General features: G+C 43.6%; 1 protein-coding gene across 3 annotated transcripts in view; it reads right to left on the minus strand.

Annotated features, from left to right (window-relative positions):
• The window catches only part of enah (ENAH actin regulator), a 427,681-nt gene extending 404,656 nt beyond the window's left edge, over positions 1–23,025 (minus strand). Inside the window, exons 1-2 of one of the 3 annotated variants that reach the window (XM_072550524.1) lie at positions 22,865–23,025; positions 22,524–22,699 (exon numbers count right to left, since the gene is read on the minus strand). In XM_072550524.1, coding sequence (XP_072406625.1) covers positions 22,524–22,528 — 5 coding nt within the window. In that variant the 5' untranslated portion in view covers positions 22,529–22,699; positions 22,865–23,025. Of the gene's footprint in view, positions 1–22,523 lie in introns of all 3 variants that reach the window. The other 2 variants (XM_072550527.1, XM_072550518.1) reach the window with 2 other exon arrangements.
• Between the last annotated feature and the right edge of the window lie 592 nt (positions 23,026–23,617).

The raw sequence follows: 23,617 nt of genomic DNA on the forward strand, positions 1-23,617 counted from the left end.
CCTGACATGATCAGGGTTTCCCACTTTGATGTGCATGTAGCTTAATTAGTCAAGTGTACTCAGACCTGTCAATTAGTTTCTCTTCCTCTACAAACTTTTGCCATTTTCTTGCTACTTATCTGATTTTGGACATGTGTTTTCTGTAATCTCAGTACCAATTTCTGTATAAAGACAGTTTGTTTGCAGCAATAAGGGACGTAGCTCAGAGCGCTCTTGGGGCTAAGAACTGGCGCTGCTCTTCTGCTAATGTTTTTAAAACCTGATGCCATTGGTAAATGAAGGTAATAATTTAAACTTAACTGTCTGTAAGAGTTTTATATTCCAGACTACCACCAAGTACAACCTCCAGGACAAACCAAGAGAGGCTGACAGGTCGAGTCCAGGATAGCCTGAGCCACCTCGAATAGGTACTTTAACAGGACTTGAACCTGGACCTTCTGATCCAGAGTAGGGACACTATTATTGGACAAGACCTTTTTGCTTTCATATGAACACTTGATGCTTTCTTGAATCAATGACGGACAATTAAAGCTTCATCATTGCAAACAAGACCAGACAAGAGATCAACCCTAGGTTTCTTAATAATTATGGGATCACGGAGACAAAATCTGAACCAATTATTACATCTTCATTGAACAATATACATCAGAAACACAACAGCATAAATAATTCACCTTATAAATGTCCCAAAAATACTCAACCTTCAAGGAAAAACGGGGAAAAGCTATTACGCTGCAAAGATTGGCTTTCTGAAATAAATACTTTGGCCAGGATTTATTTGTGAAGACAAAGCAGTAAAGAATAGAGCAATTCAAATTCTATTGTTCTGATATTCTGGAAAATGTGGTCAAGTCACTAACCACATGGTTGCCCCTGAAGCCTTACAGACAAAACTAGCTCAGATAAAATAATATTTACAAGCTCCTTCATCACTCTTGCAAAAGAGAAAAAAACATGAGGCTTCACCCATAACTCAAAAAAGGTTTCCTTTCCAAAAATGGGAAGAGATCATCTAGGCAGCCTTTCTTCAGGCTTCTTGCCTGCATCTGATGAAGGAATTTACAACAAGGCAAACAATTTAGTCACATGATTTCTATGAAGTCTTTTTTGAAAAGGTTCCTGTGTCTACAGTGATCCTGGAACAACCTCTTCAAAGAAACCGTTACAGAAAATTTCAAATAAGTTCATTTTTTTCTGCATTCCTTGGAAACACAATATTAAGATTAAATATGAAGGTTTTTGTAGTAGCATGAAGAATATGTTTATTGTAAACATTCAAACCAGCAGAAACTTGAATAATAATACAAGCAATAGAAAACAACATACTATCACTTCAATTTTATTAATAAAGCCAAACTCTAAGCAATAACTGAAACATTGCCTCATGAAATTTTACTTCTTATGATTTAGTGTGAGGTCAAAATTTACACAAAATTAAAGTCTACTCAAATTTTCGAGAACATAAATGTTTTTATCTTTCTCCACAATATTGTTCATCCAATTTACTATCTTAGCTTTCAGATTTGAAAAAAAATTCCATTTGAATTTTTTGCAACATCAAAGGAACTTACCAAGCCACTCAGATATCTCCTCCAAAACGACTAGCTAAAAATTTAATTGGTCATCAGCAACTATATTTTATATTGCTCCTCAATTTACCAATTACTCAGCCTTAATGTAGTTTGTGCATTGGCTTTTTCCTTATTAGGCAAAGGATTGGAATCCCCGGCTTAAAATGGGAGATGTAACAGTTACCATACCAACTTCTAATATTTCACATAAAATAGCTTTCAGACTATAAATACACATGTTTTAAGTCATGCTTGAACCACAAACACTCTGCATGGTTTCATTACTGAACAGACCAAACTTTGCTTCAAACCTTTCCTGCATTTTAAAGAAAGGTTTTGAGATATTGGAGGACAGAATATTTTTACCTCAAAACAGTTGTATGATTAATCTAATCTCAAATAATAACTCATCAACACTCAACAACCAATGCTAAATTGTCTCAATCTGATAAAGTTTCATGGAAACAAAATAAAAATCCACAGTTCAGTCATTAATAAATCAACGTATTTAAAACAAATCACATTATTTTACTGAATGAATACAACAGTGAATTTCTAGGCTATTTCAGAGAGCAGTCAAGAGTAAACCACATTGTCATCGGTTTGGAATCACATATAGACCAGACTGGGCAGGATGACAGGTTTCCTTTCCGACATGATACTACTAAATCATCTTGGTTATTACAATAATCCAATCAGTGCATGGTCAACAATACAGACTTATTTTACTTCAAACACAATTTAACTACTTGAAATCAAAATTATCTAGTTACAATGCCAGAATTTTAACACACGTACATTGAGACAAGAGAAAGTCTGAGGAACTGAAGTGCATTTATTTCAATGCAAGGAGTTTTACAAGTAAGGCTAACAAACTCAGGGCATGTTTAAGAACATGGGATTGGAACATCATAGCTATTACAGAAACTTGGCTGAGAGATAGACAAGACTAGCAGCTTAATGTTTCGGATTTGTTAAGCTATAGGAGGATAGAAAAGGCTGAAAGAAATGATTAGGGTGGCGTTTTGGTTACTGCTGTAACTAGGGAAGGTATTTCTGAAAAGTCTTCCAGTGAAAATGTAAGGATAGAAATTACAAATAAAAAAGCAAAGATCATTTTCATGAGATTGCATGACAGGCTTCTTGATAGTAGCAGGGAAATTGAGAAACAAATATGAAGGGAGAGCTCAGATATATGTAAACATATGGTTATAATAACGGTGGATTTTAATTTTCCAAACATTGACTGGGGCTACCATAGTGTTAAAGGTTTGGATGGTGAAGAATTTGGCAAATATGTTGAAGAAAATTTTCCTTTATCAACGTGTGGATGCTCCAACTGAGGAGCAAAACTAGATCTTCTTTTGGGCAAGAAGGTAGAACAGGTGACTTAAGTAAATGTGGGGGAACACTTTGGATCTAGCTATCATAATTCTATTAATTTCAAAATGGTTTTGGAAAAAGATAACTCCATGAGAGTTAAAGATTGCATGCACTTGAAGTAAGGCAAATTTTCATGGTATGAGAGAAGAGCTTTCAAAAGTAGATTCTAGCAGACTGTTCGCAGGTAAAATAACATCCAATAAGTGGGAGGCGTTCAAGTGTGAAGACAAGAATTCAGAGGCATTGTGTTCCTGTTAGAGTGAAGGGTAAGGCTGGTAAGATTAAGGAACAATGGATGAATAAAGATATTGAGGTACAAGTCAAGAATAAAAGAGAATCTTATTTTAGATATAGACTACATAGGTCAATCGAATTTAATCAATATAAACAGTGTATTCTTAAGAAAGAAGTCAGGAAAGTAAAGAGGGAATATGAGATAGTATTGGTGGATAAGGATAATCCAAAGAGATTCTACAAATACATTAAGAGCAAGAGGGCAACTTGAGAAGGGGTAGGGCCTCTTAAAGGAGGTCATCTCTGTATTGAACCCTAAGAGATGAAAGAGATACTAAATTAATATTTTGTGTCAGTTTTTACTGTGGAGAAAGAAATGGAGTCTAGAGAATGTAGAGAAATAAACTTTGATGCTTCAAAAACAGTTCACATTCTAGAAGAGGAAGTTTCGGAGATCTTAAAAAATATAAAGATGGTTAAATCTCCAAGACCTGATCTAATGTATCCCAGATCATAGTGGGAAGTAAGGGAAGAGATTGAAAGTCTCCTTGCAGAAATATTTGCAACATCTATAACTACAGGTGAGGTGCCTGATGATTGGAGGGTGGCTAATGTTGTACTTTTGCTTAAGAAAGGGTGTAAGAAGAAATCAGAGAACTATAGACCTGCGTGTCTGACTTCGGTTGTGGGTAAATTGTTGGAAGTGATTATTAAAGATACGATTTGTGGATCTTTAGAAAGGCAATAATTGATGAGGGACAGTCAGCAAGACATTGTGCAAGGAAAATCGTATCTCACAGATGTGATTGAGTTTTTCAGGAAGTTACCAAAAAGAAGATTAAGGGGAGACTTAATAGACACGTACAAGATAATACATGGCTTGGAAAGGGTAGACGCTAGGAAATTGTTTCCGTTAGGTGAGGAGACTAGGACCCGTGGACACAGCCTTAGAATTAGAGGGGGTCAATTCAGAACAGAAATGCGGAGACATTTCTTCAGCCAGAGAGTGGTGGGCCTGTGGAATTCATTGCCGCAGAGGGCAGTGGAGGCCGGGACGCTAAATGTCTTCCAGGCAGAGATTGATAGATTCTTGTTGTCTCGAGGAATTAAGGGCTACGGGGAGAATGCGGGTGAGTGGAGTTGAAATGCCCATGAGCCATGATTGAATGGCGGAGTGGACTCGATGGGCCGAATGGCCTTACTTCCACTCCTATGTCTTATGGTCTTAATGACGATGGTAGTGTAGTCAATAGAATCATGGAGATGTACAGCATGGAAACAGACCCTTCGGTCCAACTCATCCATGCCAACCAGACATCCTAAATTAATCTAGTCCCATTTGCCACAGCTGCTGCCACACCTGCTGGGTTTGTCTAGCAATTTGTTTTTTGATGTATATGAATACAGGGAACTACAAGAGATGAGAGGTTAACTCATATCTACAAACAAGCACTCTTTCCAACACTGATGCTCAGTAGTGGCAATGTGTACTATCTACAAGATGCTCTGCAGAAATTCACGAAGGCTCCTCAGACAGCACTTTCCAAACTCATTTTAAATATAACCTCCATTTCCCATTTAAAGAATCATTCAAGAACATTCAATTAAAATAATTGGAAATGATTTTCCTCGACCTTAACTATGTGTAACTGAAGCTAATTTTGTTTTATTCATTTATGAGATGTAGGTGTTGCTGGTTGGTTTATTTGCAATCCCTAGTTGCCCTCAAGAAGATAATGAGCTGCCTTCTTGAACTGCTACAGTTCATGTGCAGTAGGTAGATTGACGATGCTATTAAGAAGGGATTCCAGAATTTTGACCCAGCAATACTGAGGGAACAGTGATGTATTTCTAAGTTAGGATGGTGGGTGGTTTGGAGGGAACTTGCAGGTGGTGGCGTTCCTTGTCCTTCTATATGGTAGTGATCACAGATTTGGAACATGCTGACTGAGGAACCTTGGTGAATTTATGCAATACATCTTATAATGGTGTGCTCTGCATGCTGTTTCTGAGCATCAGTGGTAGAGAGCGTTGACACCTTGCCAACCTAGGCTGCCACCTTGTCCTTAGACAATGTCAAGCATCGAGTGTTGTTGCAGCTGCACTCATCCAGACAAGTGGGAAAAATGCCCTCACACTCTGACATGTGTCTTTTCAATAGTTAGTCTAGTTCAATTTCTGATCAATGATAACCCCAGGATGTATATAGTGAAGGATTCAATTATGATAATATTACAACACACAAAACAGTAAAATTAAAACTTTCAAAGACCCTCAAAAAATGACTCATGGTTCTTAACCACACTTTCTGAATAGCCAGTCCCAGACTTGGCAAATAAATCAATACCAAGCACCAGGTTAGTAGTTTAAACAAGACTTTATTTATTAACACAGTAACTTCAATAGCTCAAAGTTAAACAAAGTAGTCTACAGTATGATTTAAATCCAATAATGTTTTGTTTTCAGCTTCATTCATACAACGGACAAAGAAATACAATCAAGGGATAAATGTTTTAAAAAAGGAAAAGTAGTAAAACTGGCCAAATCACTTCAACAGTTTCCATGATGCGTTGTTTCACAGCACTGACTCTTGACTTCTTTTTTCAATGATGACCAATGCCATCTTTTCCAGTTCATTCTGAGAAAGATTCAATAAATTTTCTAACTTAATTTCTATTCTCTGAATTTTCAATATCTTCATGCTGGAGCATCAACAACCAAACTCCTTCTGTCAGAAACCTTCAGTTCACAACAGTTCAAAAAACTCTAGCCCCTTCCTCTCTCTGACCATCATGTTCTCTTCCAGTCTTGCTGGCACCAATTCCTAGGAATGACCAGAGTGACCAAACATCTGCTACCTGGTTAAACATTCGGCCTTTCCAGAGTAAAGCATCTATAAAGTTCTTTGATCAAGAATCAATCTGCAATTAACTTCTAGGTCTCCCAGCTCTTAGCTTTTGTGACTTTATGCACGAGGACAAAGACCTCAGCTAGATTATTGTGTACAGTTCTGAACACCACACTACAGGAAGAATGTAAGTGCATTGGATCATGTACAGGAAGGCACAGATTTTAAGTAATTTACTAAGGAAGTAAATGCAACACAGGGAAACATTTTCCACAATGTAGCTTCAGGTCTGGAATGGACCATCTGAAACTATGATTGAGGCAGGCTGAATTGAGGCAATCAAGAGGGTTTTGCATGATTACTTAAAACAGAAATAAATGTGAAAGGTTAGAGAGACAGAGCAGCTATTATGGTCCCAGCTGTCATTAATGGAAAAGTCTCAGACAAATATGGCCTGATGGATCTGTGTGATTTGCTTTTAAAATCCACGCAAAGTTGTGGATTTTATTTCAACAATAGAAGATAAGTTGATTAACCAAAGAAATTAGGATGTTGCAGCATCTCTGAGCTCTGAAGAAGGGTCACCAAACCAGAAAAGTTAACTTTGCTTTCTCTCCACAGATGCTGCCACACCTGCTGGGTTTGTCTAGCAATTTGTTTTTTTGAGGTATACGAATACAGCTAACAAGAGATCAGAGGTTAACTCATATCCACAAACATGCACTCGTTCCAACACTGATACTCAGTAGTGGCAATGTGTACTACCTACAAGATGCACTACAGAAATTCGTGAAGTCTGTCCGTTGAAACGTTTGTTGCAATCCTTATAGGGTACTTTGTATAGGACGTTCAATCTGCTGGTTGTTGGTACAGGGTCCTTTAGACTAATCAAGAGCTCTTTCAGTGTGTTGATAGGTTTGTGGGCTACCGTGATGCCAAGCCTAAACAAAGACATGCACAGGAATTCCGAGAGGCCTGGCATTCAAACCGGAAGTCCATCAACAAACACATCGATCTGGACCTCATTTACCAACATCTCAGAAAAAGAACCAAAAGTGATATCACCCACCACAACAGACCAAGACAAACAAATACAAAGCGGGACAGAACACCAGCACTTCAATGGAGGCTCAATGATGATGTTACCTAGCATAGTGACGAAACATCTGAGAACGAATTTTCCAGCTCAGTGAGCAAACTTACAACCTGAGTGGAAACAACCTCTTGGCATGTATTCTATTCAGCCATTCAAATTTTGCACACTTGAATGAAATTATTCTTCTCAAAAATTCAAAAATGTAATTAGAGCAACAATTTCATTCCCTATTTTAATTACAATGAACTGTGAGGAAGCACTAGGGACTGAACAAAAATAACTAATACTAAAACCACTCAAATTACAGTAATCTGAAATGACAAGAAGACCAGAAATGATTTGTATAATGAAATTTAATTTTTTTAAAACTATTGAGCAAAGAGAAGTGAGCACAATTTACATACTGAAATCTTAAATTTATTCTGCTGACTTACCCTAAACAGTAAAGAAAGATATTTGGTGGTACATCTTCACTGATTTTTTCCATTATGTGGATCAAACAGGTTATTACTTTTCTTCTTTTATCTGACATGATACCTACAAACAGTGACAGCTCCCTTCAGATTAGTGACAATGCCCTTATTGCTAAATAGCAGATACTCTGCTGGTTCAGTCTACCCATCCAACATTAAATGTGTCCCATTCCTGCAGATACCATGGTTAATACCAAACATAAACCAAGAACCAAGTATAAAAGTCATGCAGTTACCAGAAATCTATATTAAATTCTGGCTCAGCTTCAAACACAGTGTTGTGTTCAATTCCAGAACAACATACTACCAAACAATGTAAAATCTTAAGACAGGGTACATAAAACATTGGCCAGAATGATTCTAGATGGAAGATGGATAGACTGAAGAAAATGGGGTTATTCCCCTTAAGACTGAAAGGATATTTGATCCACTGGTTTGGGGTGTAAACAATAGATAGCAAGAAACTGCTTTTACTGACAAAAGAATTAAGCAGAGAGTATCAATATAAAATGTGAATGGCAAAAACAAAGAACAGAAACAAAAAACTTTTTTTTAAATGCAATAACTAGTTAGGATTGGGAACACTCTGCCTGAGTGAAAGGCGGAGGCAGATTCGATCATGGCTTTCACAATGGAATGAGATAAGCATCTGATCAGAGAAAATTTGTTAAAAGAGCAGAGGGTCTAGAACTAAGGAAGAAGCTCCAGCAGAGCTGACAATGACATGACTACCAGAACGAAATTCTAGATTAGTGGTGCTGGAAGAGCACAGCTGTTCAGGCAGCATCCAAGGAGCTTCGAAATCGACGTTTCGGGCAAAAGCCCTTCATCAGGAATAAAGGCAGTGAGCCTGGAGCGTGGAGAGATAAGATAGAGGAGGGTGGGGGTGGGGAAGAAAGTAGCATAGAGTACAATGGGTGAGTGGGGGAGGGGATGAAGGTGATAGGTCAGGGAGGAGAGGGTGGAGTGGATAGGTGGAAAAGGAGATAGGCAGGTAGGACAAGTCCAGACAAGTCATGGGGACAGTGCTGAGCTGGAAGTTTAGAACTAGGGTGAGGTGGGGGAAGGGGAAATGAGGAAACTGTTGAAGTCCACATTGATGCCCTGGGGTTGAAGTGTTCCGAGGCAGAAGATGAGGCGTTCTTCCTCCAAGCATCTGGTGGTGAGGGAGCGGCGGTGAAGGAGGCCCAGGACCTCCATGTCCTCGGCAGAATGGGAGGGGGAGTTGAAATGTTGGGCCACGGGGCGGTGTGGTTGATTGGTGCGGGTGTCCCGGAGATGTTCCCTAAAGCGCTCTGCTAGGAGGCGCCCAGTCTCCCCAATGTAGAGGAGACCGCATCGGGAGCAATGGATACAATAAATGATATTAGTGGATGTGCAAGTAAAACTTTGATGGATGTGGAAGGCTCCTTTAGGGCCTTGGATAGAGGTGAAGGAGGAGGTGTGGGCGCAGGTTTTACAGTTCCTGCGGTGGCAGGGGAAAGTGCCAGGATGGGAGGGTGGGTTGTAGGGGGGCGTGGACCTGACTAGATAGTCACAGAGGGAACAGTCTTTGTCGAAGGCGGAACAGGTGGGGAGGGAAATATATCCCTGGTGGTGGGGTCTGTTTGGAGGTGGCAGAAATGTCGGCGGATGATTTGGTTTATGCGAAGGTTGGTAGGGTGGAAGGTGAGCACCAGGGGCGTTCTGTCCTTGTTACGGTTGGAGGGGTGGGGTCTGAGGGCGGAGGTGCGGGATATAGACGAGATGCGTTAGAGGGCATCTTTAACCACATGGGAAGGGAAATTGAGGTCTCTAAAGAAGGAGGCCATCTGGTGTGTTCTGTGGTGGAACTGGAGAGGTCCAGGAAGGGGAGGGAGGTGTCAGAGATGGTCCAGGTAAATTTAAGGTCAGGGTGGAATGTGTTGGTGAAGTTGATGAATTGCTCAACCTCCTCGCGGGAGCACGAGGTGGCGCCAATGCAGTCATCAATGTAGCGGAGGAAGAGGTGGGGAGTGGTGCCGGTGTAATTATGGAAGATCAACTGCTCCACGTAGCCAACAAAGAGGCAAGCATAGCTGGGGCCCATACATGGCTACCCCTTTGGTCTGGAGGAAGTGGGAGGATTCAAAGGAGAAATTATTAAGGGTGAGGACCAGTTCGGCCAAACGAATGAGTGTGTTGGTGGAAGGGTACTGTTGGGGATGTCTGGAGAGGAAAAAACGGAGGGTTTGGAGGCCCTGGTCATGGCGGATGGAGGTGTAGAGGGATTGGATATCCATGGTGAAGATGAGGCGTTGGGGGCCAGGGAAACGGAAGTCTTGGAGGAGGTGGAGGGTGTGGGTGGTGTCTCAAACGTATGTGGGGAGTTCCTGGACTAGGGGGGATAGGACAGTGTCGAGGTAGGTAGAGATGAGTTCAGTGGGGCAGGAGCATGCTGAGACAATGAGTCAGCCAGGGTGGTCAGGCTTGTGGATCTTGGGAAGGAGGTAGAACCAGGCAGTGCTGGGTTCCCGGACCATGAGGTTGGAAACTGTGGGTGGGAGATCTCCTGAGGTGATGAGGTTCTGTATGGTCTGGGAGATGATGGTTTGGTGATGGGGGGGTGGGGTCATGGTCGAGGGGGCAGTAGGAAGAGGTGTCCTCGAGTTGACGTTTGGCTTCAGCAGTGTAGAGGTCAGTGCGCCAGACTACCACTGCGGCCCCTTTATCCGCTGGCTTGATGGTGAGGTTGGGATTGGAGCAGAGGGATTGGAGAGCTGTGCGTTGTGAGGGTGAGAGGTTGGAGTGAGGGAGGGAGGTAGACAGGTTGAGGCAGTTAATGTCCTGGCAACAGCTGGAAATGAAGAGGTCGAGGGCAGGTAATAGGCCAGCGCGGGATGTCCAGGTGGATGCAGTGTGTTGGGAGGTGGTCGAAGGGGTCCTCAGAAGGTGGGCGGGTGTCCTGATTGTGAAAGTAAGCTCGGAGGCGGAGGCAACGGAAGAATTGTTCGACACCTCCTCCCTCACCTTTATCCAAGGCCTTCAAGGAGCCTGCCACATCCATCAAAGTTTTACTTACACATCCACTAATATTGTATCCGTTGCTCCCGATGCAGTCTCCTCTACATTGGGGAGACTGGGCGCCTCCTAGCAGAGCGCTTTAGGGAACATCTCCGGGACACCCGCACCAATCAACCACACCGCCCCGTGGCCCAACATTTCAACTCCCCCTCCCATTCTGCCGAGGACATGGAGGTCCTGGGCCTCCTTCACCGCCGCTCCCTCACCACCAGATGCCTGGAGGAAGAACGCCTCATCTTCTGCCTCGGAACACTTCAACCCCAGGGCATCAATGTGGACTTCAACAGTTTCCTCATTTCCCCTTCCCCCACCTCACCCTAGTTCTAAACTTCCAGCTCAGCACTGTCCCCATGACTTGTCTGGACTTGTCCTACCTGCCTATCTCCTTTTCCACCTATCCACTCCACCCTCTCCTCCCTGACCTATCACCTTCATCCCCTCCCCCACTCACCCATTGTACTCTATGCTACTTTCTCCCCAACCCTACCCTCCTCTATCTTATCTCTCCACGCTCCAGGCTCACTGCCTTTATTCCTGATGAAGGGCTTTTGCCCAAAACGTCGATTTCGAAGCTCCTTGGATGCTGCCTGAACAGCTGTGCTCTTCCAGCACCACTAATCCAGAATCTGGTTTCCAGCATCTGCAGTCATTGTTTTTACCACTTCAATGATTAAAGGGTGATCTAACTGAGGTGCACATCATGATTACAACAACAATATACGAGATACAGAACTATTTCTTCTAATTGGCTCTCGTACAGGAGAAGATAGTTTAATCATAAAATTGGAGCTACGTCATTAAAGAATGATGGCAGGAACCACTACAGGGCAGTGGAAATCTGTAACTATGCCTTTAGAAAGTAAGTCAACCAGATGTCTCAAAACTGAAACTGATAGATGCATTAGGCAATGGAATTCTAGAAACAATGCAGATCAAGCAATTCCCAATACAAATCGCCATAAAACAATACAGGACATTAGAGTAGAAGCAGGCCATTCAGACCATCACATCTGCTCTGCCATTCAATGAGGTGGTCATGCCTAATTGGATAATGCTCAATTTTACATTCCTGCTTTTTCCCTTACTGATTAATAATCTATCCTTGAATACTTAGCAAATCCAGCCTTCTCAGCCTTCTGCAATAATTCCCTGCAAAAGAAATTCCTCTTCAATGCCATCCTAAATGTGTGACCCCTTATTGTGAAATTATGCCCTCTGGCCAGAGACACTCTCACAGGGGGAAATAACCTTTCTGCATACACTCTGTCATATCCCCAAGAATGTGTGTGTTTCAATAAAGTCACCTCTGAATCTCCTAAACTCAAATACTTGGGAAGAATAATTGGGCCGATGGACCTGTTTCCATACTGCAGGGAATCTAATCTAATCAAATCTAATAACAGGAAGGCAGAATACTGGATCAATGGAAAGATTTTTGGTAGTGTGGATGTACAGAGGGATCTTGGTGTCTATGTACATAGATCCCTGCAAATTGCCACCCAGGTTGATAGTGCTGTTAAAAAGGCATACAGTGTATCAGGTTTTATTCGTCGATGGATTGAGTTCCGGAGCCGTGATGTCATGCTGCAACTGTACAAAATGCTAGTACGGCCTCACTTGGAGTATTGTGTGCAGTTCTGGTCGCTCCATTACAGGAAGGAATGTGGAAGCATTGGAAAAGGTGCAGAGGAGATTTACCAGGATGTTGCCTGGTCTGGAGCGAAGGTCTTCCGAGGAAAGGCTGAGGGACTTGGGTCTGTTCTCATTGGAGAGAAGCAGGCTAAGAGGGGATTTAATAGAAACATACAAGATGATCAGAGGATTAGATACGGTGGACAGTGAGAGTCTTTTTCCTAGAATGATGACATCTGCTTGTACAAGGAGGCATAGCTGCAAATTGAGGGGTGATAGATTTAAGTCAGATGTTAGAGGCAGGTTCGCCACTCAAATAGTAGTAAGGGCATGGAATGCCCTGCCTGCCAATGTAATTAACTCAGCCACATTACAGACATTTAAACAGTCCTTGGATAAGTATACGGATGATGATGGGATAGTGTAGGGTGATGGGCTTAGATTAGTTCACAGGTCAGCACAAATTCGAGGGCTGAAAGGCCTATTCTGCACTGTACTATTCTATGGTTAGATTAGATTACTTACAGTGTGGAAACAGGCCCTTCGGCCCAACAAGTCCACACCGACCCTCCAAAGAGCAACCCACCCAGACCCATTCCCCTACATTTACCTCTTCACCTAACACTACAGGCAATTTAGCATGGCCAATTCACGTAGACACAAGGAGAATGTGCAAACTCCACACAGACAGTTGCCCGAGGCAGGAACTGAACCCGGGTCTCTGGCGCTGTGAGGCAGAGTGCTGCCCTTAGTTCTATGAATGAGTACAAGCCCAACCTATTCAACCCCTCCTCATGAGACAGTCCCTCCAAACCTTCTCTGGACTATCTCCAATGCCAGTACATCTTTCTATCAATAAGCGAACTTAAATTGTTCACAATATTCCAGCTGTGGGCTGAGTAGTGCCTTGCATAATTTTAACAAAACCTCCCTAATTTTATACTCCATTCCGTTTCAAACTTTTCTTGTAACCTGCTGAACCTGAATGCTAGCGTTTTGCGATGTGACGATACTGTGGCTTTGAGATGCGTATTTTATCCTTTTTTCCTGAAGGAAGCTTTTGAGCCAGAGGCGTAGAGATGTCTCTTCCAAGCCAAAAAAAGTAAACAGCTTGTGAGGCTCTAGGGTTTTGTTTTAAAGTTAGAACATGAGAAGCAGTATTAATAGGTGGAGTCAGGTTCAATTTAGCTTTCAGTTGTTGGGGTTTTGAAATTGCCTGTGGAAGCTGTTATACATCTCTCTCAACTACAGCAAAAAAGCTTCAGTTCTCTTTCTCTGCCAGAATTTTCCCTTGGTGTTCTTTTTTCATTACTGGATAAACACCACATATCAGACAATCTATTTTACTGAATTTGCCTTTGCATGTGTATGTTTATGGGATGTTTCTATATTGGAACAGTTGCTGTCTAGTAGTTAAATAATCTATTATTCTGTTAAATTTTCCAATAAAGTTAAAGTTACAATAATTCTTATTTTTTGTTTGTATTTTAACTATGTGTAAGAATAAAATTGCGTTTACCTTAAAGCCAAGTAATGTGACCAATCGAATTACATCTGGAACACAGCACCTTACACTTGTATTTAAATAAAAGTTAGGGTCTAGATATACTTGTCAAGGTCTGGACCATAACAGTGATTTATGCAGGAGGATTTCTAGATTCATCTGCACATGCAGCTTTCTGCCGTCTTTCTCCATTTAAATGATAGTCAGCCTCTATTCTGCCTGTCATAATGTATAACCTCTCATTTTTCCATAGTATATTCCATATTCCAAGTCTCTGCCCACTTGCATAACCTAGCTATATCCTTCTGCAGACTCCACTCATCTTTTTCACTTGCCTATCCATCTATTTTTGTGTTATCTGCAAATGTAGCTTTCCTCATCCGAGTCATTAATATATGCAATCTGTCCTGCTTAACACAGTAGTTGCATTCTCGTGCAACCTCTTATTACTGAAAATCGCACAACAGAAATAATGGGGCCTACAGGAAAAACAGGGTTGGGACGAACCACCAAAAATATCAGGAAAACACAAAACAAAAATTAGTAGCCAAATACAAATGACAGCACGATTTAAGTAAATGTTAAAATCATATATTTTAATGAAATAATATAATAAATTTAACACTAGGGTTTCTGAGTTTGCCGAGTTACAGTACTGTATTAAGACAGGGGCTGAGGGTCATCATCAGCATCATCATTAATGTTAAAGCTCTTCCAAAATTGAAGAACACTATCCTCATTAATCCCTTCAGTAGCTGCAATCAGCTTCCTGAGTGTCGCCTTAAATAATAAGCTTTAAAAACTGATAAAGCATCCTGGTCCATGGGTTGAATGAGAGAGATCGTGTTCGGAGGTAGAAATAGCACTTGATGATTTCAGAAAGCTCACCAATGGTGGGAGGATGGGTTGGTACATTGTCCATGAGGAGAATCTTGAAATCCAAATCTTTTCTCCTGCAATAATTTCTAAAAACCATTCTCAAAAATATCAACAATAAGGTCAGAAAAAATTTGCCCCATCATTCAACTTCTTTTGCTTGACCTGAAGTAACCACCTCAAGTGGACTTAAAGTAACCAGGGACAGAATCGCATAATACCGAACGCGAGTTCCCATTCTTAAAAAAATCCTTTCCCAACTCACCAATCACATTACAATCAACAGGAATCAGGTGAAAACCCTCTACTGGTTATAGTCGTAACTGACAAATTGGAAGTTGGTTGTGGTTTTTGGAAAGCAGTCACCTCAGCCCAGGACATCTCTGCAAGAGTTCTTCAGTGTAGTGCCCTAGGCCTAACCATCTTCAGTTGCTTCACCAATGACCTTCGCTCATCATAAGGTCAGAAGAAAGGATGTTCTGAATCAATCCATGTTCAAACACAACAAGACCTGGACAATATCCAGGCTTGGGCTGCAAAGTGGCAAGTAACATTCATTCCACATAAATGCCAGGAATGACCATCTCTAATAAGAGACAATCTTTCCATTTCCCCTTGACATTCAAGGCTATACCTTCACTGAATCTCCAACTGACAACATCCTGAGGTTAAAGTGAGGATTGCAGATGCTGGAGATCAGAGTCAAGGGTGTGGTGCTGGAAAAGCACAGCAAGTCAGGCAGCATCTAAAGAGCAGGAGAAATGACGTTTTGGACATAAACCCTTCCTTAGGAATGAAGGGCTTATGTCCGAAATGTCAATTATCCTGCTCCTCGGATGCTGCCTGACCTGCTGTGCTTTTCCAGCACCACACTCCCGACCAACATCCTGGGGTTACCAGTTACCAGAATTAAACTGGGCTCATGCTGTAATACAGAGCATACAAGACAGGCTAGAAATACTGCAACAAGCCTTGAGCAATGTTGTACAACGAGCGACCTAGGGTTTCAGGTCCATAATTCTTTGAAATTTGCATTATTTATAGATAAGGTGATTAAGAAGGCACTTAGCATGCTTGCCTTCATTGCTCAGACCTTTGAGTCCAAGAGTTGGGACATTATGTTGGTTAGGCCAGAAGAGGTACTGTTCTGGTCTCCCCGTTATAGAAGGGATATTATTAAGCAGTAAAGAATTCAGAAGAGATTTACCAGGATGTTACTGAGAATGAGGTCTGAGTTATACAGATAGGTGGAACATGAGAGGTTGAGAGAAGGTTTTATATAGGTTTATAAAATCATGAGGGGTATAGAAAAGGTGAACAGCAGTCTTTTCCCTTCGCTAGGGGATTTCAAGACAAGGGGCATATTTTTAAAGTGAGAGGAGAAAGATGCAAAAAATACAGAGTCACATAGTGTACAGCACGGAAACAGACAGTTTGGTCCAACTTGCCTATGCTGAGCAGATATCCTCAACTAATCAATATCATTTGTCGGCACTTGGCCCATATCCCTCTAAGCCTTTTCCTGCATAGAAAGGTTCCCCCTTAAGTCCCTTTTAAATCTTTCCCCTCTCACTCTTAGCCTATGCCCTCTAGCTCTGGAGTCTCCCACCCAGTGAAAAGACCTTGGTTATTTACCCTATCCATGCCCCTCACAATTTTATAAACCTCTATAAGGTCACCCCTCAGCCTCCAAAACTCATGGAAAACAACCTCAGCCTATTCAGCCTCATCCCTTAGTGCAAACCCTCCAACCCTTGCAACATCCTTGTACATCTTTTCTGAACTCTTTCAAGTTTCACAATATCTTTCCCATAGTAGGGAGACTAGAATTGCACACAATATTCCAAAAATGGCATAACCAATGTCCCATACAGCTGCAACATGGCCTCCTACTCCTTTACTCAATGCTCTGACCAATAAAGAAAACCATACCAAACACATTCTTTACTATCCCATCTACCTGTGACTCCACTTTCAAGCAACTATGAACCTGCACTGCAAGATCTCTTTGCTCAGTAACACTCCCCAGGACCTTACTATTAAGTGTACAATCCTGCCCTGATTTGCTTTTCCAAAATGCAGCACCTCACGTTCATCTAAATTAAATCTCCATCTGCCACGCCTCAGCCCATCTGATCAACAGGTACTGAGGTAACTTCTCTTCACTGTCCACTATACCTCCAATGTTGGTGCTGCTGCAAACTTACTAACAATACTTTCTATGTTCACATTCAAGTCAATTATATAAATGACAAAAAGCAGTGGACCTAGCACCAATCCTTGTGGCACACCCCTGCTCATTAGGCATCTAGTCTGAAAGGCAACTCTCCACCACCACTTTTCTGTCTTCTATCTTTGAGGCAGTTCTGTATCCAAATGGCTAATTGTCCCTCTATTCTTTGTAATCTAACCTTGCTAACCAGTCTACCTTGTCGAATGCCTTACTCAAGTCCACATAGATCACATCCATCACTTGGCCCTCAATTGTCCTTGTTACTCTTCAAAAAACTCAAATCATGTTAGCGATATAGGATTTCCCAAGTAAAAAACCATGTTGACTATCCCTAACCAGTCCCTACCTCTCAAAATACATGTAAATCCTGTCTCTCAAGATTCTCTCCAATAACTTGCCCATCACTGATGTCAGGCTCACTGATGTATAGTCCCTGGCCTCTTTTCCTTACAACCTTTCTTAAATAGTGGCACCACATTAGCCAAACTCCAGTTTTCCAGCATCTCAATCGCGACTATCGATGGCACAAATATCTTAGAAAGGGGCCCAGCAATCACTTCCATTGGTTCCCATAGAGTTTTAAGGTACACCTGATGAAGAGAAAGTGAGGACTGCAGATGCTGGAGATCAGAGTTGAGGGTGTGGTGCTGGAAAAGCACAGCAGGTCAGGCAGCATCCCTGCTCCTCGGATGCTGCCTGACCTGCTTTGCTTTTCCAGCACCACACTCTCAACCCTACACCTGATGAGGTCCTGGGGATTTACCCACCTTTACGCATTTCAAGACATCCAGTATCAGCTGTCACCATCTATTTCCCACATCCTATATCTTCCATGCCCTTCTCCACAGTAAACACTGATGCAAAATACTTACTTGGTATCTCCCCCATCTCCTGAAGTTCCACACATAGGCTGCTTTGCTGATCTCTGAGGGGCCCTATTCTCTCCCTAGCGACCCTGTTGTCCTTAATGTATTTATGAAATCCATTTGGACTCTCCTTAGCCTGATTTGCCAAAGCAAATTTCCCCTTTTTGTCCTCCTGATTTCCCTCTTAAGTATATTTCTACTGCCTTGAAACTCGAAGGATTCACTCGATCTCTGCTATCTATACCTGACATATGCTTTCTTCTTATTCTTGACCAAAACCACAATTTCTCTAGTCATCTAGTACTCCCTATACCTCCCAGCCTTGCTCTTCACCCTAACAGGAATATACTGTCTCTGGAATCGTGTTATCTCATTGTTAGAAGGCTTCCCATTTTCCAGCTGTCCCTTTACCTGTGAACACCCCATCCTCAATCAACTTTTGAAAGTTCTTGCCTAATACTGTCAAAGTTGGCATGAGGAGCAATTTGTTTGTTTTACATAGAGTGGTTCAGGTGTGGAATGAACTGCCAGAGGAAGTGGTGGGTGCAGATCCAGTTACAATGTTTAAAAGACATTTGGACAAGTACATGAATAAGAAATGTTCGGAGGGATAGTGACCAAGTGCAGGCAAGTGAGACTAGTTTGTTTGGGATTATGGTCAGCATGAACTGGTTGGACCGAAGGGTCTGTTTGTGTCCTCTATGACTCTATAAGTAACTCAACTCCTCAGTCCCTAAAGCCTGTCCATCATCTACATTGCACAAGTGTGATGGAATATTCCCCACTTGCCCGGCTGAGTGCAGCTCCAACAACACAAGAAGCTTGACAACATATGGGACAAAGCAGCTTGCTTGATTGGCACAACATCCACAAACACCCATTCACTGAGACTCAGGAGTGTGTACTATCTAATGGCAGAAATTCACAAAAGTTAGACAGGACTTTCCAAACCAATGACCACTTCCAACCATAAGATCAAGAGCAGCAAATACATGGGCACACCACCACTTGAAAGTTTCCTTCCAAGGCACTCTCAAATCTGACTTGGAAATATATTGTCATTCCTTCCGTGTCGCTGGGTCAAAATCCTGGAATTCCCTCCCCAACAGCATCATGGGTCTGCCTACAACACATGCACTGCAGTGATTCAAGAAGACAGCTCACCAACACTGTCTCAAGGCAACTAGGGGCAGACAATACATGTTAGCCAGCCAGCCAGTCATGCCCATATCCCATAAATTCTTAATACTGCTACATCCTTGATAAAAGGCTCGAGAATTGTGATGGAAGATAATCAAGGGGTAAAAATGCATTGTGCTGAGATCTGCAGATTCATGAGAGCCCTTAATCTTTTCAAATTCATTCATGGGACAAGGGCATTGCTGGCTGGACCAGCATTTACTACTCATCCTGATTGCCCAGAGGGCAGTTAACAGTTAACCACAATGCTATGGGTCTGATGTCACAGTTAGGCCAAACCAGAGAAGGATGGCAGCTTCCTTCTTTAAAGAACATTAGTGAACCAGATGGGTTTTTCCAACAATCGACAGTGGTTTCACGGTCATCAATAGATCTTAATTCCAGGATTTTCTTTTAAATTGAAGTTCCCCCATCTGCCATGGCAGGATTTGAACCCAAGTTCCTAGAACATTACCTAGATTTTGGATTAACAGTCCAACGCTAATAACATTGGGCCATTACCGCCCCAAAATTCCAAAAATGGACCATAAAACAAATAGCACTTGGCATTTCAAGGGCAAAACTTTGCCAAAAACCTGACTGCCAGAATATAGTATTTCAACCATTTGTTCAGAGTAGAAAAGCTACGGTGATTTCCTCTAAAGGACAAAGTAAAGGAAAGCAGAAAAAGTCAACTGAAGGGCAGTTAGGTGATAAATGTCAGAATGATTGCAGATGACCTAGAAAAGATGTGAGAATGACATAAGACAAGCATCCCATAACTCAGATTTCCTGCCGGATTAGTGGTGCTGGAAGAGCACAGCAGTTCAGGCAGCATCCAACGAGCAGCGAAATCAACGTTTCGGGCAAAAGCCCTTTATTCCTGATGAAGGGCTTTTGCCCGAAACGTTGATTTCGCTGCTCGTTGGATGCTGCCTGAACTGCTGTGCTCTTCCAGCACCACTAATCCAGTATTTGATTTTCAGCATCTGCAGTCATTGTTTTTACCTCAGATTTCCTGCCAGCAATCAGAGCAAGCAACATTGTTGTCCATCACAACGAAGAACAGAGCAAGCAACTATGAGCTAACCACTTGCATTAAGAACAACATTCTCTCTAAGCTGCGCAGCCACTCCAAGAGTGTGGACACATCAACTGACATGTTATCACAATTCCCATTATCAATTTCAGATTTCCCGAAGTTGCTGCTGCACACAGACCTTGGAGTTCCATGCAAAAGAAAAAAAATGATCGGGATTGTAGATAGGCAATTGGAAACTTGCTCAAATTTCACCCATTTCCCCAGAATTAGCCAGCTTTTGTATGCAGTCCAGTATAAATCAGTGCTCTGCGACTTCCACGATCAAGGATATCTTCCGCCTACTCCGGTGTAATGTGTCCTGAGATAGTTAAATAATCCAATGCTGGATCTGTGCACTCTCTCAGGTGGGACAGATCACTTTTGGGGGAGGTGGATAGGAGAGATGCTCAGGGTTGTAAATTTCTTTTGTTGCGTCATTCGTATTTCATCTGGGCTCAAAATGGTTGGTACATCACGGATTCTTCCCGTCCGATTTGACAAGTCTTGGGCTAGAAATTCCCACAAACCATTTAGAACATAGCTTTTTTATTTGTATTGAACGGAGATGATAATTTGAATGCACATTTAAATATAGGCTGTGAGATGAAAGTAAAATTCATTTCTATCAAACGAACATTTCTACCATTGACAACGAAAACACAAATCTAACCTTGACACGGAAAGGTCCCATAGTAATAACTCTTCAATTGACCATATTCAGTCTGAATTATTCATTGAGAAGTTTATTCATAAGTTTTCTTAATATAATGTAATGCTATATGACAAGAGCAAGATACTAAATTCAATTCTCATTTGCAGGACTGCACTCTCTTTGCTGGGGTTGGCAGGCAGGAGAGGGAGAGGAAGGTGGGTGAAAATGGGGAGAGATGTTGGGGAGATAGGGAGAGAGGAAGGGGGATGGGAGGCAGGGGTAATTGAGGAGAACGGATTGGAGGGAGGACGAAGACGAGGGATGGGTGGCAGGAGAGTGGGGAGGGTGGTTCAATGATGTAGAGGGAGGGGAGTAAAGATGTGGGGAGGAGAAAAGGGAGGGGAGAAATGGAGTGGGAGCAGAGGAGAAGCGGAGGGGGGTAAGGGAGGGGGAAAGGGGGAAGGGTTGGGAAGAGAGAGGGGGAGGGGAAAGGGGGGAGGGGATGGGGGAAGGGTGAGGGGACGGGGGGAAGGTGGAGGGGAAGGAGGGAAAGGGCGGGAACGGGAGAAAGGGGGGGTAAGGGTGATGGGGGGTGTGGGGGAGGGGGGTATGGGGTATGGGGGGAGGGGGAAATGGGGGGAGGGGGAAATGGGGGGAGAGGGGGAAATGGGGGAAGAGGGGGAAATGGGGGGGAGGGGGAAATGGGGGGAGGGGGAAATGGGGGGAGGGGGAAATGGGGGGAGAGGGGGAAATGGGGGAGAGGGGGAAATGGGGGAGAGGGGGAAATGGGGGAGAGGGGGAAATGGGGGAGAGGGGGAAATGGGGGGAGAGGGGGAAATGGGGGAGAGGGGGAAATGGGGGAGAGGGGGAAATGGGGGGGAGGGGGAAATGGGGGGGAGGGGGAAATGGGGGGGAGGGGGAAATGGGGGAGGCAGGAGAAAGGGGCATAAGGGAGCAAGATGAAAGAGAGATGGGGAGAAAGGAAGGCAGGGAGAAGAAATAAGAGGGGTGAAGAAATAAGAGGGGTGAAGAAATAAGAGGGGTAAAGAAATAAGAGGGGTGAAGAAATAAGAGGGGTGAAGAAATAAGAGGGGTGAAGAAATAAGAGGGGTGAAGAGAGGGGGGAGGGTGTGTGTGCATAGGGAATTTAGGATGGGGAAACATGAGATTGGCAAGGGAATGGATGGGTGGGGAGTTGATCGGGAGGGGTGTGGATCAGGAGGGGAAGTTGATTGGGGGAGTGGATCGGGGTGAGGGGAGAGTGGATCGGGGTGAGGGGAGAGTGGATCGGGGTGAGGGGAGAGTGGATCGGCAGGGAGTGGATCGGGGATGGGAGTGGATGGGGGGGTTCAAGTGGATCGGGGGTGAGCGGTTCGTGGGCTGGGGGAGCAGATCAGGGGGATGAATCGGTGGGGGGGGGATAATCGGGGGGGGGGGAAGAGGAAGGATCGGGGCAGTGGACCGTGGGGGGAGTAGATCTGGGGTGGGGGAGTGGTTCAGAGGGAAGTGATTCAGGGGGGAAATGGATCGGGGGAGGGTGGACCGGGGAGGAAGAGTGGATCGGGGGGGGGGGGGGATAAATAGAAATCGACCCGGGTGATCGGGATAGCTGTACGGGGGGGGGGGGGGGTTGTGGGCTCTCCCTGTGCCCCAGCCCTGTCCCGCCTTGAATCATTCCTCTTACTCGACGGGGGTCGTGGTGCACAATTCTTGTCCGGAGATACAGGCAACAATATTGAGCAGCACAATCAAATCCAGTGAAACAAAAGCAGCGCCGAGCTGCCGTCAGCCTCCCCTTCACCAAGTTGGAATATGAATGAATATCTTGTTAAAAGCATCCCGCTGTTTCTTACCTCATTGTAGACAGGCTCCTGCCGCCGCCGCCGCCGCCGCCGCCGCTTTATTCCCTCGAAGCCGCTTTCCCAAAGTCTCCGTCTCCCTCAGAGATTGAGAGAGACCACCCTCTCCCGCTCTCCTCACTCACTCACTTGGCAAAGAAACAACTTCAACCGACAAAACAAGTCGGGAGCTGGAGTGTATCCCCGGATAAGGTGAAGAGAGAGAGAGAGAGAAACAGATTTGTTTTTTAAATAAATGATCACACGATTCCGCGGGGTCTCTCCTTCTCTCAGGATTCGCCACCGAAAAAATAAATCCGGCTCTGCGACCAGGAATCAAAAAGGCACCAAGTTACCTCAGAAAATAGCACAGTTTCAGCTCACTGACCCAAGAGTTTCTTTAAAACCATTTCTGAGGAGGGGTTTTTCCGATCTCGAATTAGATTTTCCGATGAAGAACAATCGCCAACGGCGCGCACACGCGCTGCTCCACTCACCCTCGCGTTGGCGCGCACGCGCTCACCGGAAATGCCTGGCGGCCGCAGGCTGTCAATCGCAAACCGCGAGGGATTTCCGATTGCGGTGTCCCGTCGGGCCCCGCCCCTTCACCGCCTGTCAATCATTCCAATCGTACCCGCCCATTCGTCAACCACTCCGGGCCCGCCTATCTGTCAATCATCTGCCTTCGGCCACGCCCCTTGCCCTCAGGCACCTTGATCTGTGCCGCAGTGAGCCCGAGTTGGCCGTTCACGTGCAGCACTTGTGCGGGTTAGGGGGATGGCAGGGTGATAGGTGTCTTGTTTTTCCTCGAGGTGACTGCTCCCGTTATCCTCTTAACTGCATAAGCTTGGTTTTCCTATTTGTTCCCTATCAACAACCTGTCGTTTCATGCAACCAGAATACTATCCATGGCTCAAGAACAGAAAAATCCGGAGAAACTCATACAACACCAGGTTCTTGTCCAACAGGTTTATTTGGAAGTATAAACTTTCAACGCGCTGCTCCTTCGTCAGGATCCAGCCCCACTAGCCACCTAACAAAGGAGCAGCGCTCCAAAAGCTGGTTCTTCCAAATAAACCTGTTGGACTATATCCTGGTGTTGCATGATT

Source organism: Chiloscyllium punctatum, chromosome 3 (genome assembly GCF_047496795.1).
Source record: "Chiloscyllium punctatum isolate Juve2018m chromosome 3, sChiPun1.3, whole genome shotgun sequence".
Taxonomy (NCBI): Eukaryota; Metazoa; Chordata; class Chondrichthyes; order Orectolobiformes; family Hemiscylliidae; genus Chiloscyllium; species Chiloscyllium punctatum.